A 17,491-nucleotide genomic window follows, 5' to 3' on the forward strand; every position below is an offset into this window, starting at 1 on the left:
ACCTTATAAATATACCCATGAATTAGGTACTATATGTCTCCATTTTACAGATGAGGAAAATGAGGCACATAGCTCTTGAATGCTCAGTAAATGCTAGGTGTTATTAAGTTAATCCGGAATTTTGAGGCCAAATTCTTATGAAAGGGCTATTCACCTGTAACATTGTATTTTTAAAATAGTACAAAGCAATCAGAGAGAGAGGGATAAAAGTAAATGATAAATAATCATTTTAGGTTAATGTGAAATAAAAGCTAATTATGTATTTATTAGGAACGAATTTTAGCACGGATGCTATAGAAAAGTTCCTTTTTCAAAGGATTTGTTCATTTGAATTTCTTACAAAAAACTTGATGTTGAAATCTACCTTTTCATGCTCTGACTGCGTGCAGACAATTTACTGGTTAAGGTGATGTACAGGAATCTTGCCAATATTGAATTTCAAGTGACAGAGGAAAAATCAGTATAAGAGGGAATTCAATATGCATGGGAAACCATTTGTTCCCTTTGCTTCTTTGATCCTTGCCAAGGCCCAGGAAAGTAGAGCAAAGCGCATGAAAAACAGGGGAACATTCTTGTGCAAAGTGGTAGGAGCGCTCTGAGCTCTCACAGGAATTCTGTGTGACAGGATGAAAAACTAAACTGCCGGCCGTCTTCCCTGTGAATGTAGGACATTTGGGCCACATCTATACTACCTAACGTGTCTATGTCTGTTCGCTATAGATATGATACTGAGGTTTGCAATAAGCTTCCGTTTTCACTCCTATATTTTGCCAAGTGAGCAGTTTTGCAAATCTTTAGGCCATATTTGCTCCTTTCCACAGATGCCTTGTGGACTTTGGAAGAGTTTGCAGTTTGTTCAGCTCGAAAAGCAACTATTTCAGCAAAACAATTTTAACTAACATTTTAGAAACATTTGTCAGCAAAACAAATATTTGTATCTGAAATAGCCAGGCTATTGAGATGTGAGAAAACAAAACAGATGTTTGTTTGGCGTTCTTGTGTTTGGTTGTCTTGATGGCATTTGTTTTCTTTCTTTTTTTTTTTACCCCCAGGGGATGTACAGTGTTAACCTTAATGAGATTATAAAATTCTTGGAAATAAAATTCACGCTTTTTTTATATTGCCAGGAACGTAGTAAAAATGAATTTCCGTACCTGTGAATTTTGGACTTGTTTCTAAGAAGTGAAAAATTCACTGTTTTAGCATTTACCCATTTTGTGCCTCGTTACTGGTTTCACTAATTTTTTCAGTTAGCTGGCATGAACTCAGGATGCCTTAGAGTCAATTTTAGTACACTTGGATTCCAGTATGTCATTCTTTCTGATATTTTTACGTAACAGATGATTTGAATATAAATAATAAAAATCAGAAAGCATATATTATAGAGCTAATTAAATTAGTTTAGTTTACTAACCTCCCAAACATTTATTATTTCATCTTCTTTTGTACCTAATTGAGTCATTGTTTTTGTAAAGTATTGGTATTAAGCATCCTATGGGGCCAACACAAATCAATGTAATAAGTTCTCTTGTTTAAGTGGAAGGACATCAGCATTTACTGATTCAATTTTTTAATTGGAGATTGCTGGGGAAAAGGACATAGAAAGTTACCTGTGTTTGCCATCCCTCCACCTCATTTAATTGGGTTTGGGTGGTTTAGCGGATGAGTTTGGAATTAACTTTTCAATAAAGGTAGTTTTGATGATTAATGGCTATCAGTTTTATTCCTAGCTTCATAGCCAAAAAAAAAATTTAAGTTTAATGAATGTCTTTTACATTTATTGAACAATAACGAAAGAGCATGGGACAGAATTATAAAGGTCCACGAGGGTTTACAGAGAAAAGTAAAACCCCTTTCATCTTCTACACCCAGCTCCTTGGTTTCTTTCAGCAGAGTTTCTTGTGTATCCTTCTACGGATACACTTTGCTTATATAAACATAGACATAGCACCTGCCCCTGAGCACTTTTTTTTTTTGCCTATTCAAGTATGTATACTTTTAATTAGTTTTCTTTTTCCTTAAAGATATTAGAATACTATACATACTATTCTGTACCCTACATTTTTCTCTTAGTAATATACAGAGAAAAAGTCAATATGTAGTTTTGTTGTTTTTTATATTTCGTATCCAAATATAACAATGGCGAATATATTCTGAGCACTTACTATGTACCAAGCAGCATTCTGAGCACTGTTTGTGCATGACTTAGTTTGTTTCTACCAGGTCCAAGAGAATAGGCAATGTCATCATTATCCCCATTTTACAGGCAAGGGAAGCCAAGGAGAGGTCAGCTGCAGTGCTGGATTTAACCTCTGGAAGCTTGGCTTCAAACTTGAGTTCTTAATCAGGAAAGCATGCTGCTTCTTGAAACCACTGGGTCTGAGATTTCAAACAAGCGGCAACATGAAAATGTAAACAAAGAGTCACAAAAGGTAGTAGCTATATGGTGTTCATCTTCTTTAATTATTCATAGCATATATGAGCATAATTACTCAGCAAAGGCATCTATTAGGAGGCATTCAGTTAAATATATGTTCAATGTTTGAATGAGCTCTACTTGCTAATAAAAATAACGTAGGTCTGTCTGAAATTATAGGGACATGTATGTAATATCTAAGGTGATCTTTTACTGTATTTCCTGAATTATAAGATCAGTTTGTGGATCTCTTGAATGATCCTACAACCAGTTGTACACTTTCTTATCTTCCACTTTCCTGCATCTGTTCTGTCCTTAACTCGCTATTTATCCTGTTTAATAATTACCTACTGTGGACCTGCTTAGGAAACGATATTGACAACAGCCCTTTACCCTTTCCTTTCCCTTTCCCTGCAAGGACCTCATTCTCTACCTGGCGAACTTTTTCTTTTTTTCTGTATTTCTCCACTCACAGCTCACGGTTGATGAGTGTTAAGTATAGGGATAATGATATTCTTGTCTCAAGGGAAGCCATTCATTTTAAAGTGAAAGCAGGCATCTTAACCCAGTACAATCATCTTCCAACACTTTTGAAAATATTTATGTGACCCCCTTTAGAAACTTTATAAAATTAAAATTGCATTTTCTTCAGAACCATTATGTAAGACAAATTTTTCTATTTTTCACTTTTATGTAACTGCCGGTATTTGAGTACAGTTTTCTAATGTTTTATGTTGCGTGTGTGCAGTTTTCACCTGGATTATTGATTGACTTGATAATCATGGATTGGTTTGGAAATCATGTCTACCATTGTTTCTGTGAGAAAATAGTTTCTGAGTTTCAGACAGCTTATGTAAAAATATTTAGAACATAGCTGATTTGAAAATTGGCAACTCTTTTCTAATCTACAAATCCACTTGAGTAACTTCACCTGGAGCAGTTGAACAATTTTAAAGTTAGAAGTGACCTTATAGATCTTTTCCCTAAGACTTTGACTCTACTGATTATGAATAAGGAATCCAGAAAGGTTAAATTTTTCCAAAGCCGCGCGGCCTGCCATCAGCAACATGTCTCTATGGCAAGTTGGAGTGGCAGCCTTGGGAGATATGATGTGGTATGGAGATCCACACTGCCCCAGGCAGCACTGCTATCTCCTGAAGATGGAGAGGGATGTCCTATAATGAGTTCCAAGGTGGAATCCGTTAGGGACACAAGTTGTCAGGTTTAAAGTTATCAGGGTTCCTTTACATTCAGTCTTTTGTGATCCTTTGCTACAGTAATATTCACTGAGAATTGAATATAATGCACAGTGTTTCCTAATCACACCTGCCTGGGTACCACTCTCCACCCACCCCCACAGGGCATATCTGTGAACTTCTCTTGGGCACCACACACTTCCTTGGAATATAATTGAGAGAAACTGGAGTGGTACCTAGGGATTCGGAGTTGGGCTAACCCGGCTTGGAATCCTGCTTCTGTCATTTACTCCGGGCACATCACTTAGCTCTTTAGTGTATCAGTTTTCTATGAAATGAGGATAATACCACTCTTGTGTATAAGATGAATGAGGGAATGAAATTATGTGGTGGCCGGCAAAGTGACTGACAGATACTAGGCTTTCAGATATTCGTTTCTTCAGCTATGTGTTCAACAGACATGTACAAATGCTTGCTGTGTGCCAGGCGCTGCGCCTGGTGCCAGGGACATAGAGGTGACAAGAAAGGCAAGGTCCCCAGCCTCGGGAGCTGATGAGTTCTCCCCTCTTGAAGATAACTGTAGTGCGTTGCACATTGTGGTAATTTCAGAGATAAAGCCCTCAAAGTGTGTCTCACCTGTTTTCTTCACATAGAATGACTGTCGGGGATTTAAGCCAGAGGTTGAAGCGTGTGAGAAGGATGATAGATGTTTCTATGAGGTCGTTCCATAGAGTACTGGAGAGTGGATGATGGCCTGACTCCAGGGATGATAAAGTTCTCTTAATTTAGTCACTAGACCTTGTCTGAGGACCTAATTTACCTGCGTTAGTAATTCGTGAAAGGGAAGCAATAGTCATGGAAGACAGATAGAGAGATCAAAGCAGTTCTCTAAAATTTACTAATACCTATTGGTCTCTGACTTCTGGTTACTTCTATGAGACTAGTCAACAAGTATACCTGCCTTGGCTTGTTTTACACAAGTTTTTATGGGAGGATTCTATGACCGATCACTTGAAGTTATCAAAGTTTCTTTAAGTATTCTCTTATCCTTTAATGAGGTAATATTCACTGAGAATCTTATATGATGTAATGTAATTTGTTCAAGGCTTTGATGAGGTTGGTTGTTTGTTGCCAAAGATAGCTCCCACTTTAAAAATCTCCCAGTATAAAATTGGCATGTCACTTTGGAGGCTTGTTGGCCCATTACTTTGTAGGTCTCTGTGGGTCCTAAATAGCTTTTTGAGGAACATCACTGGCGTTCCCTCAGGGCTGCGGCCTTCCAGCTAGGAATCGTCCCTGGACATGTCTCTTAATTTTCATAGGGGAACATCATTTCCATTCTCAGTGCAGCTAACTTAGTAACAAAAAGCTCGAGTCTCCTCTCAAGCCAGCAGCCAAGAATCACTCTCCTCCAAGTAACTCATCAGTATAACCTCCTCCCTCACTGCCGTCTAGAACCCAAGTGGAAACTTGCTTCTGTTAGCTGCCAGAAGGGTAAATAATGGCCTCGTTCTTCTAGATATTTTCAGTTTTACCCTTAAGATAAGCAAGATGCCTGCCGTCCATGTTCTGTGCTCTGAAGCGCCGAGTCAGCCATACGGAGTCCAGTGTAATCAGCCTTAGGAGTCAGAGTCTTGTGAAACGTGCTGTTTGATTTACCAGGAGGGTATGTTCCCGGCATCACACACACCCTTCTCAATGAGCAGTCCCATGAGGCGTTTCCTTCTCGTTTCTGTAGAGAAATTGGTTTGTCTCACCTTATATGCCCCATGAGTCTTTGAACTATTTGCACCTCTGCCTGTGTTGACTGCAGACTTAGGGTAAGCAGACCTGGGCTGACCACTCTCCTCCCAGCTTTATTTTATTTACATTGCCCACTCCAGTGTCTCGTCTAATGCACTCGTTCATTGTTTTAAAAGACTGCTATAGAGTTATTGTGTATATATTTGGTGGGTATCTTAAACCCTTTTTGGAGAAAGGTAGGATGTAAATAACTCAGAAAATAAAATAAAGAATTTAAATGTTTTATTCAGTAAGAATAAGGGCCAGAGAAAAGATTCACCACAACTACTCATGCTCAGGAAGCACCTGTTTTGCAAACTACATTACAACCATCTTTGAAATGCTGCCATTTTGGTTAATGTACGCACAGAAATCTCTTCAGGATTCTCATAATAATAACCTCCCAAGAGCACACGTGTCTCCATCTCTTCTTCTCTCTGCCCAGAGTCTCATACCTCTTTGTCTAATTTATAGGCTTGTATTCATTTCAGTTCAGCTAATTTATATAAAGAAGCATGTTGCCAATTGTAATATGTTTCCCAAAGGTAAGAATTCATTTTCTCTACCTCTGACATCGTTTTCAACTTCTGTAGTTTCTGTTCTTTTCCATCCCCGATGACATCTTAAATGTTCTGAGCATTCTAAGAATTTTCTTTCTGAGGGATCTCTTTTCTTTCCAGCTTCCCATTTAGTGTTTTCCCTAATGTGTCCGTTTCAGTACATTTGTTCATCTAATTACCTCCCTTGACTCAGCTGTGATGTTGAGAAAGGTTATAGAGGAAGCACGTTTCTGTTGAGATTTATTCCTTAATCTTGCCATTAAATTTTGTTACATTGTTCCTGTTCCAGAATTGAAGGAAGGGCAAAAAGCATGGTTTCTTCTACTGCCACCTGTGAATGAGGATTTGATGATGTTCTCCAACGTGCCCTTAGCTCATCATTGTGCATCTCTTAATTACAAAGCACTCTTAGGTTCAGTGGGGATACAGAGAGCAACAGGGTTATTCTCTGTCCTTAAGGAGCATTCTGTGTGAACAGTCAAACCTAAGAAAGGTTGAGTTGAAACAGTGTAGTGCTAGGAGAAGCAGCAAAGTGCTCCAGAAGAATGCAGGAACCAGAGATTTCTTATGTAAAGTGTTTGGGAAAAAAACTAATAAAGGAGGTAAAATTTATCCTCAGCATCAGAAGACGGAATGAGTGAGGGACAGAGGATAGGGAAGGGATATTCATCCAAGGCTGGAGATATAGACCCTTTTCAATGAGCTCAATGATGGTATCATTTCCATCGGAACAAACTTAAAGTATACTTACATTTCACTGAAGGATGAACAGCATTTCTAAGCTGGAAGATCACTTTATGACTGTCTTTACCAATAAGATACCTGAATCCCGGGAGGTGACTTGGAACAGTTCACTTCACATGACGGCACTAACACGTTGTACAAAATACTGCAGCATAAAATTATCTTACCTACTCTTCATAATGGTGTCATCCTCATTTTACTGTTGGAGAAGCTGAAGTCCAGATAATGTGCAGATAATTATTTAAATGACAACTTACCACGCCCATTCAGATCATACTGTCTGGATTTGTAGGTTACACTGTCCACTGTGATGACATTTGAACTGCTTAGTTTTCCATGTGCTGTCCTGTAAGTTAAGAAAAGTGGAGATGGACCAAAACCTGCAGGATCCACCCCCTCCATAGGTGGATTATTTCCCAAACATTGAAAGAGAAGAAGGTCATATTTTCAGAGTCGGTGCAGGTTCCATAATTGCTGTGGCCAAGCCTGGGTCCTGGGCAGCTCCCATCCCCCAGCCCCAAACCTCTGGGAGAAGGTGGCAGCCAAAGCTCCCCATCCAGGAGCCCATCAGAGGCTGGACCACCTGACGCTGTTCTCATCACTGCAAAGCAAGGCTTGTGGCATAGGGAAGTGACACTCTCTCTGAGAAAAGTCAAGGCATGTCCAGTTAAGTGTATGAGGCAGAGAAGGCAGGTAGAATGAGAGAAGTCATCTCAAAGCCTAGAGGAAGCCCTGTTCAATCTACCCTCCACTTTTCAACCCAAATATGGCCTCACTTTTCTTTTACTGTGAAAGGTAAGGTCTACCCCTAGCTCTGCACTGGATGAAGTCAGCTGAACCCAGAGGATAGAATAAGGAACTGAGTGTGTCTGGGTTCTCCTTCTGTCAGATCCTCCCTGAAAGTGCGTGACACCACGTTGATTAGCACTCACTTACGACACATTCCTTAAGAGAGTGTTTAAAATTAAATTTTACCCTGTGGATTATCGGTGATCGTGTGCATTTTGTGAACCAGGGATGTTCCATGTGCCAGGTTGTTAGTTCATTCAACAACAAATGTTTTTTGAGCCTCCGGAATGTTCCAGGCTCTGTTCTTGACACAGGGGACTCAGCAGTGAACAAAATGAAGTCTGTGCCCTCTGGGAGTTTACATTCTACCAGAGCACACAGACAATAGTAAATATAAAAATGCATCTAGTCGACAGAAGTGCCTGGAAGGATGACCTGGTGTGTAAAGAGAAGAGAGTTAGGGCAGGTGAACTGTTTCAGAAGAGTGGTCCAGCAGGGTGACATTTTAACAGACACCCGGAAGGGGTGAGGAAAGAACCACCTTGATATCTAGGGGAAGAGTGTTCTGGGAGAGGAAACAGAATTACCAAGGCCTGGCGGGGGGTGGGGGGGGCAGTGTGGTTGGAGCCCATTGGCAGAGGAGAGTGTCGGGGCTGAGGGTGGGGAGGTAGAGAGGCCAGATCACAGCAGGCATGTGGGCATGGGGCAAACTTTGGATTTTGTTTTGAGTGCGGTGAGAAGTGTTTAAGCAGAAAAGTGACAAGATGCCATGACATTTAAAAGGAATCTGTCTGGTTGTTGGGCAGAGAATGGTCTGGGGCAGGGCAAGATGGGGAACGGAGCCATCAAGTAAGAGATGCTTCCAGTGGTCCAGGGGAGATGTAATGGGGGCCAGGTTTGGTGTTTGCGGTGGCGGTGGTGATGGCAGTCAGACTTGAGGGGGATTAGAGGGTAGAGCTACCACGATTTGTCAGTGGATTAAATGTGAGAAGTAAGAAGAGAGGAGTCATGGGTGACACCGTGCTTTGGGGCCCAAATAGCTAGAAAAGTGCATCTGTCATTTATCGATATGGAGAAAATGGCAGGAAGAGAAGGTGGCGTTGAGGACATCAGGATTTCCGTTTGAGTTTGAGATGCCTGTTCGAAATCCGAAGGGGAGATGGCAAGTAAGTTGTTGGATAAATAAGTCTGATGTTCGTAGGTTACTTGAGGGCCTAAATATGTCAGCATAGATGCCACTTAGAGCTGACGTGCCTGGATGAGTTAAGCAGGGCAGCAAGTGTGAACGCAGAGAGCCAGAGGAGGCATGGGGCCAAGGGAAGTAAGCATCCACGAGTGAGGTGTGATCCACTGTGTGTAATGCTGGTGAAGGCTTGAGAAAATGGAACTCGAGACTGTGCCATTGGATTGGACAGAGCAGGGATGCTGGTGGCATGTTGGAGAAAGTAGTGTGAGTGGGATGGATTCAAAAGAGAGGGGGAGGAGAAGAAATTGATGCAGTAATACAGTTCTTTCAGTTATTTTCACTGTACGCTATAGAGTAATAGAGAAATGGGGCAGAAACTAGAGGGAGAATTTGGGGGTATTTTTAGGCAGGAAATATATCCAGCCTGTACACATAGGTGAGTGATCTGGAAGAACACTGGCTGAAGTAGGTGACAGGGGGCTGGGGTCTCATGCCCAAATGAGGGGCTGGCCTTGGGAGAGCAGAAATTCATCCATCCTAACAAGAGGGCAGGAGACTGTTCCTGAAAAGTGCTGGCAGGGGGGGGTTTACCCAGGCATGGAAACTGTGGAGAGCGGGTGCTTCTATTTTTTCAGTGAATGAGGGGGCAGGTAGGCAGGTTTCTTGCTTGAGGCTAGAAGGAGACTTGGTCCTGAGGGTCAAGCTGTCCCATGCTGTCGCGCCTCAGTATGTCATGAATATAGGCAGCACTGAGGTTCTGTGAAGGCAGGAACCGCCATCCGGCTCGGTTGGGTCCCCAGTGCTTAGCACTTTGCCTGGCGCAAAGTAGGTGCTCTGTCTCAGCATATAATCCTAAAGTGGCGTTTCCTCCACTGGCTCAGGGATTTGTTCGTGGCAGCCACAGGCAGGATGGCTACATGGTTTGTGGGCCCTAGGGCACAAAATGCAGGCCCTTTGTTCATAGATCAAGACTTTCAAAACCACACAGCAGAGCCTTCAACCACGTGCAGGGCCCATCTGAGCACAGGGCCCCTTGTGACCACTCAGGCCACAAGTCCATGGAGCTGGCCTGGTACACAGTTACCAGTCGAATCTGATCAAGCACATCCGTGGGCAGTAGGCCAGGGGCACTGGCCGGAGCTAGGACTTCCTGAGAAGATAGCATTACGTGTTTACGTTTCTCTCAGAAGTTTAAGAAAGAAGGATCAAATCCAAAAGAGAAGCTGCTGGCATCACAGATGGAGAGAGGTGAAGGTAGAGCAGCATTCTAAGAAAGCGGAAGATGCATCAGAGCTGTTTAGAAACCTTTATCACCAAAAAGATTTGCTAGGGGTGTCTCCTGAGTCAGAATTCCCCAAATCACAACAGTGGAAAGGGGAAGGTGGGAAAAACTGAAACTCGGCAATAGAGTTTACAGTCCATTATCAGTATAGATGTGGCATTAATGACTAATTTAAAAAGAAAAGACATAAGAAAATCCTCCCCATTCATTCCTCAAACTCCAGCAGAGAAGGACAGTATGAATGGAAGATTAGATCCAGGGCAAGGATAAGATGACCAATTTTTAACTGCTTTAAAATTGACTTGTTTCAAAGATTGCTTTCAAAAAACAATCTGTAAAGGTCTTTTTGGAGACGTTTTCCAACATTGTTCCCCTTTTATTGGGGGAAAAAAAAAAAGCAAGTTAGTTGAATGAGTGTGTGTATGTATATACGTCCGTGCTCTGCTGTGAGCATTTGTCTTCTATGGTAGTGACTCTGTCACCGGGCAGTGCAAGCGTGAAGTTTAGGCCGCCACTGGAATTTCTTTAGAGTTTGGAGAGTAATGGGAATTTCGGGGAGTTTTTTATTGTCTGAAACTACTTTATTTTCATTTTCATTCAGGATGACTTCAATCTGCTAATAAGCGAACATCGAGAAAGATCAGGAACATTTGTTTAGAACATTCGATCAAGAACAATTAGTTTACTTGTTATCCAGTTTTATATCTTTAGTTGTTCCCAAAGTAACATGAGCCTTGTCAACTGTATTTTTTTAAGTGACAACGTTAATTTATTCTATTTTACTGTCAAAGACTATCAAGCTTTAAAAATAAATGTCAAGAGCCTAATCGAATTTAATCAGGTCTTTTTACCAAATGTATAAATGTCTACTGTACATTGTATGCAGTGTTCACAAATATACATTATATATAATGCTCACATTGACAAGAGATCACTAGCGCTCTATCTCAATACACCATGTCAAAATGGACATTGACTGATTTTCCTCTTCCTGAATAGGAAGCAATAAATACATGAATACATGGCAATCATTATCTCAAAAGAAGTATCAGTGCTTACCAAGCGTGCTACAAATTCAAACTGGTCAGAAACCATTGTCAGAAAACTTCCAGGAATATCAGTTTTCAACTCTGAGGATCTCGGACTAGAGAGGTTGATTCCAGGCTGACTTACAGGAGAGGAGAATCCGTTTTACAGAGTGTTGTTGGGTGACTGTGGGAGAGCCTGGGAAGGAATAGCTGTCAGATTCAGTTGTCAGAGGTGACTGCAAGTCAAGGAAAATCTAAGCGTTCGGTGTGCAAGGCATACGTGCTCCTTTTCCATTTGCCCTTTCACCTAATTTCCTAATTCTCCTGTACAGTCATCCCTCAGTATCCTGGGGGATTGGTTCTAGGACACGCTCCCTCCACCCCATACCAGAATCTACGGATGCTCAAGTCCCTTATATAAAATGGTGTAGTTGTTTGCATATATCCTATGCACATCCTTCTCTATACTTTAAATCCTCTCTAGATTACATATAATACCTGATATAATGGAAATGCTATGTAAATAGTTGGCAGCACGTGGCATATTCAAGTCTTGCTTTTTGGAACTTTCTGGAATTTTTAAAAATATTTTTGGTCTGTGGATGCTACACTTGAGGATACAGAGGACTGACTGGATAGTGAACAGTATGGCTTGACCCTGGCAGGCAGGGCCTTTGAGTTTTTCTTTTCCTCATAAACAAACTTAGCTCATCATGCAGTGTCACTGGAGCTTGCCTGCTTCTGTCATTTGTCACTGTGTCCTCCAGATTCAGTCAACTGCAAAGAGCCCAGTAAACAAGCGTCCCCAAGGTCGCACACCTGAAACAGTGCCCATCGTACAGTGGTTTCATTAGGCTTGGTGCCTGCACGGAGATCTGTTCTGTTGGAGATGAGAACACAGAATCCCTCCCAGGATGGAGGGGTAGGTGCCCGTATCAACCCGAGGAGAATCTGTAATCTGTTTTGCATGTCAAGTTACTGTGTTCGTGAGAAAAACAAAATCCTGTCCTCCTCTTGCTTTGTTTGCATATTCAAGACAGGGATGTTTTGACAGCATGGCGGCTCAGCTCTCTTAACACCTGGGATAGGGCCTTTTAAAAAGTATATATTAAATTCTTTTTCTCCTTGTTATCAGCTCCCCCAGAATTAGCTCCTTCTTTTGGACCTCGTTCTCCAGTTAGTTCAGCAACATGTTTCACTTACTATCTTTACTACACAGTTTTACCATTTACCATTTAACAGGTTTGAAGAAGTGCTACCACCCAGAAAAGTCAGGTGACAGTCGCTTGCTTGAATCTCAGTCACAACAGAGTTACTTACTTGAATCTCGTAGTCACACAGTTACATTAATGAATGCAATTATATCCTCCCACAAGCCAAATCTGCTTTGTAAATAAAGTTTTATTGAAATACTCCCATACTCCTTCACCAACATCCTGTATGGGGTTGCTTTTGCAGCATAATGGCGGAGTTGAGTCACTGCGACAGAGACCACATAGCCCACAAAGCCTAAAATATTTACTATCTGATCCTTTGCCAAAAAAATGTGCTGACCTTCAATTTCAATATGTCCAAAGTTGGACCCAAATTCTCACCTACATTTTTCCCTCCATCCCTCCTTCTTCCTAAGCCCCATGATCATACTACAATCTGCCTAGTTGCCAAACCACTAGCATGAGCATCAACCTTCCCCCTTCTTCTTTATCCCATTAGTTATGGATTTCACTGCCAAATGACTCTTTGAACCTGTAACTCTTCCTTATCCCCACTACCTGCATCTGGGCCACCAGCATCCATCACCTGGATGACTGAATTATCTTCCCGACTGGTCTCCCTTTCTCAGTCTTCATTTGTCTCCAGGACCCTTGCTACACTGGAGCTAGAGTCCTCCATCTAAAAATGTAAATTTGATGACATCAGCCCCTTATTGAATTCTTTGCCTGCCACTCCAGCCTCATCTCTGTACTCTATAGCGTCAGGTCACATTGATTGTTTTTCAGTTCTTCAACATGCTCTCTCTTTCTGCACCTTCACATGTGCTCATGTGACTACTTGGAACATATTTATATACGCTTTTTATTGGCATGTTTGTCTTCCATCATGAGGAACCTTCTATGACCCTGCAAATCTGAGTTACATGGACTTCCTCTGTGGTCACCTAGCATTCTGCTTTTCCCGTTTCATAACCTTTTCCAAGTTGTTTTGTAATCTCTCATTTTTATTCATGAATCAGTGCCTTCCTCTGAATGTTAAACTCCAAGAAGGCAGGAACCATATCTGTTTGGTATACATCATTATACTTCAGGCTCCTAGTACAGTGCCTAGAATAGTGTGAACATTCAGTCAGTGTTTGTTAAATGAATGCTCTTCTGAGTGTTTTCACATCCATTATCTCAGTGGGGGTAAAGTTGAACAATTTAGAGAGGATTTTAGTGAAACATGAGATGTTAGTGGATTAGAAGATTAAATTATTTGTTGTTTTGTACTTGTAGGAGGAAGGAGAACTAAGAGACGGGAAAGCTGGTTAGGAGAGTAGAAGCATTTAATTCTACCTCGTAAAACAAAGAGGAGGAGTTTTTGAAAAAAACTAGCTTGCATTATTCAAATTTCATATTCCTTCTAATAAGTTGTCAGATTGTCCATCTTTTAGGGCTTCTTTTCTTCACCTGGAAAAACTTTACATAGCATGATTTAAAAGTCTTCTTGTAGACTTTGATCATTGAATTTGTTTTCTTTGGGGGGAGGTTTACAGGAGTAAGTAATCGATTTCATTATAGCTTTTCTATTTCCAAACAAATTGAGGTGGAATGTATTTTTAAAGATTTAATTGAGTTTTTTAAAAAGGGATAAAGAAGTAAACACCAAGAAATAAAGGAATAGGCAATCAACTGGAGGAAATCTAGGCTCAGAAAACTTAGGTAAGATAAACTACTTTGAGGACAAAATTATCTCTAAACTATCTGGAAGTTGAGGTGTAAAGCAATAATGCGATAAGACACATTGCCTGGTGTCTTTAGCTTCTTCTCAGATATGAACTTCCAAAGCTGGAGAGCTCAGCACCATTCAGGATAGACTTTACAGACAAGTACTTGAAGTCCAGCTCCATTTTGAAACTGTTAAAAGAGATTGGTGTGTGTTCTGTATAGGGTGGTGGCTATAAAGATTCTGTATGGAGATGTAGATCGCAGAATATTTAAAGAAAAAAGAGGTCAAGACTTTTTCTTTAAAACACAACTTTGAATCTAATGAACGCCATAAAAAATAAATTCATTTGAACTTCCTAATTCTCTATAAAACATGGAAGAGGGATGCTTGGTTTGGAACATCTTGAGAAGATGCCACAAATATCTACCTCTGCAAGAAAAGAATCTAATATAGATTTAGAGAATGCTTATCGTTCACCAGGCGGCACTGTATTCTAACAGTTCTATGAGATGAGTTAGCTCAGAATTTATGTTAATCATCCCGATTAACATAAATTGAGCATTGAGTGGAGTTGTTTTGAATTTTCTGGCTGTAATTAACCAAGAGCCTTGTAAGTCATCATGGTGGTTTCTAGGATCAAGGATAACATGTCCAGTTTATATGAGGAAGTTTGCTATCTTGTTTGCTATGCCAGAGGACATGCAAAAGCTACATCTAAAAGTGATAGGAATCAATTAGGTTTTCAGGTTAAACAAGAGACATAGGGCTGTTTCATGTGATTTAGAAACAGAATTTACTCTGTCAGAGTCCATTCCTATCTACCCTGACTCATAAGGCTTTGGAGAAGCACTTCAACTTGGAGGTAATACTGAGATCGCACAGTTTGACACACGGAAGGCCTTGTTGGTAGAGTCAAAGGTGATAGTACATTAATAAAGCCTACCACGTCTTTAGCTGTTCTCCACAGTTCTCTGTTTGGTGAAATGTCACATCAGCGTCTTCGTGAGAATAATCATTCCTCTTATTAGACTGAGAGATTCCAGCCCATATCTAGTAGAGTGATCTGGCAAAGAGGCTGGGGGAGAGCCAGCACCCCGGCGCATCTGGAGTTTGGGCAGGTAGAGACTGTCTGATGGGTGAATTGGATGGACTATGAAAAGAACGTACCTAGGGCTAAGAGTAGAGGGTTTTTTGTTTATTCTGGAAACAGGATAAGAGTCTCTTCCCGACTCCACAACCACTGCCCAGCTCTTCCTCTGAGCTGGTTGGGGGTTGTTTTTAATTTTGTGGTTTCTCTACGATTATTTCTGTGGTTTTTCTGAGTTTCCCAGATGAGTACTTTTAATGTGCTGCCTGGTTTGGGATATTTGGTTCAAAGAGATGAAGACACAGGAAGAGCCTGTGATGAATGCCGTAGAGTATGGCATGGCTCGTACACGAGCTCTCCTCATCTTGCCGCTCCCTTGTTCTCACATAAAATGAGGGAGAAAATGGAGAATTTTAAATTTTCAAAGAAAAATCCATCTGATTCCATTTTCCCTGGCCCAGGGGTTTTTCTTTTCATTTCGTTCCATGAACCAGAAGCCTTTCTTTTTTTCTTTTTTTTAAAATATTTATTTATTTATTTATTTTTTTGTGGGGGGGCTACTCTTCGTTGCGGTGCGCGGGCTTCTCGTTGTGGTGGCTTCTCTTGTTGCAGAGCATGGGCTCTAGGCACGCGGGCTTCAGTAGCTGTGGCACGTGGGCTCAGTAGTTGTGGCTCGAAGGCTCTAGAGCGCAGGCTCCGTAGTTGTGGCGTGCAGGCTTAGTTGCTCCGCAGCATGTGGAATCTTCCCGTACCAGGGCTCAAACCCGTGTCTCCTGCATTGGCAGGTGAATTCTTAACCACTGCGCCACCAGGGAAGCCCCAGAAGCCTTTCTGTAGGCAGGAGCATGGCTGGTAAGGCAATTGTGTGGACCTCTCAGTATGGCCAGGAGCTCTTTGTGGGACGAGAGAGAAGCAAGTGGACCTGGAGATGGGGACACGTTGTCTCACCTCAGAGAACCACAAAGAAAATCTCCCCCACTTGGTACAACCTGTTGTCTCCCACCTTCCATTAATTTTTAATTATTTCTAATCACACCTTCTTTCCAAACAAGTCTAGCATCAACTATCTCTTAAATTATTTACTGATGTCCGTAAAAGATAATGTAGAATTTGAGCAGAATGAAATGTGCTTTACTTTTCCGACTTCCCTATGGATTAAAACAAGGATAATCTTGGCACCGTGGTGATAGAACAAGAGATGAAAGTCCTTGCTGTATTTCCACAGAGTACAGTACAATCCACAGCCCGTCAACACCCATTAAAGATTCAGATTCTGATCGATTGCGTCGAGGTTCAGATGGGAAGTCACGTGGACGGGGCCGAAGAAACAATAATCCTTCTCCTCCGCCAGATTCTGATCTTGAGGTATGTCATTGCCAAGGCCTGAGTAAATAGTGAGGTGTTTTAGTAGCTAACTGGTGATTCTGTATACCTGCTGTGAGCAAGGTGTCCAAATGCCTTTATTACTGCATTCTGTTCCATATTAACTATAAGTAAGCCAGTTTTTTTTCCATATTGAAGATAAAGCAGTTATTTATTTCTGTTTTCTCTTCTACTTTAACTATGTAGTAAAGCATTTTTTTTTCCTCTTTAGTGAAACATCATAAATTATATAATCCTGCTTTGACAAAATTCTCTTGTACTGCTCTGTCATTGCCATTTAAATTAAGTGTTGTACGAAAACTGCTTAATAAAATCCACTCGGAAATTAAAGACACGCTATGTATATTGAGAAAGGAAAACCCAGGATATTCTAAACAGAAGTGGTTATCACCTTATGAGACATATTTTGGTGGAGTTCAAAGCAGGAGGGATTAAATAAAACTTTAAAGGGTGATAGATTTCATAGCCTTGAATCCACTGGAATTAAGTTTCTTTTTATTGCCCAAGTGAAACTGATGGTAGAAAACATGATTCTTTTAGCTGAAAAGATGGAAAATTTCCAGCAGAACTTGTGTGTATGAATATGTACTGGTGTAAGTGGGATTGGTAAGAAGAAGAAAAGCAGGCTTGGGAGGCCTTTTGTGGTATCTCAAAGACCTTTTTGAAATGAGTTCCTTTAATAATTCGATTCCAAATACCCCAAGAGTGTGTCAGGAGCATGTGTGTTGCGTCCGCTTAAGTTGTTAACTCGGAAATCTGAAGAAAATTGGGCAGGAACAATATATCATCCATTTGATAACATCGCAATAGATAACCTAAGGTGAATAGATGATGTACAGTTTCAGTTTTTATGTGCAATTTTTAAATATTTGGCTTGATAAGAATAAAACACAAGATTAGTTATTTGAACACTTCTTAATGAACAGAGAGCAGAGATAAGGAAAAGATCAATTGAGTGATTTTTCATTGATTGCCCCTCTCTGTCTTAGAAGTTATAAACAAACTCATTTTAGCTTATGTTTCATTTCTTTGGAACTAAGACTAAGAAGCAACTACAGAAGTAGAAAGGACATATAGTCTTTTTTCCTATATTTATGTCAGTGTTGCTAATGT

The 17,491-nt window shown here is 40.8% G+C and overlaps 1 protein-coding gene across 1 annotated transcript in view; it reads left to right on the forward strand.

Moving 5' to 3' along the window:
• Window positions 1-17,491, forward strand: part of EYA1 (EYA transcriptional coactivator and phosphatase 1) — a 158,352-nt gene that overhangs the window by 67,537 nt on the left and 73,324 nt on the right. Inside the window, exon 10 of the mRNA XM_036829798.1 lies at window positions 16,221-16,360. Coding sequence (XP_036685693.1) covers window positions 16,221-16,360 — 140 coding nt within the window. The remainder of the gene's footprint in view (window positions 1-16,220; window positions 16,361-17,491) is intronic.

Source organism: Balaenoptera musculus, chromosome 17, assembly GCF_009873245.2.
Source record: "Balaenoptera musculus isolate JJ_BM4_2016_0621 chromosome 17, mBalMus1.pri.v3, whole genome shotgun sequence".
Classification (NCBI taxonomy): domain Eukaryota; kingdom Metazoa; phylum Chordata; class Mammalia; order Artiodactyla; family Balaenopteridae; genus Balaenoptera; species Balaenoptera musculus.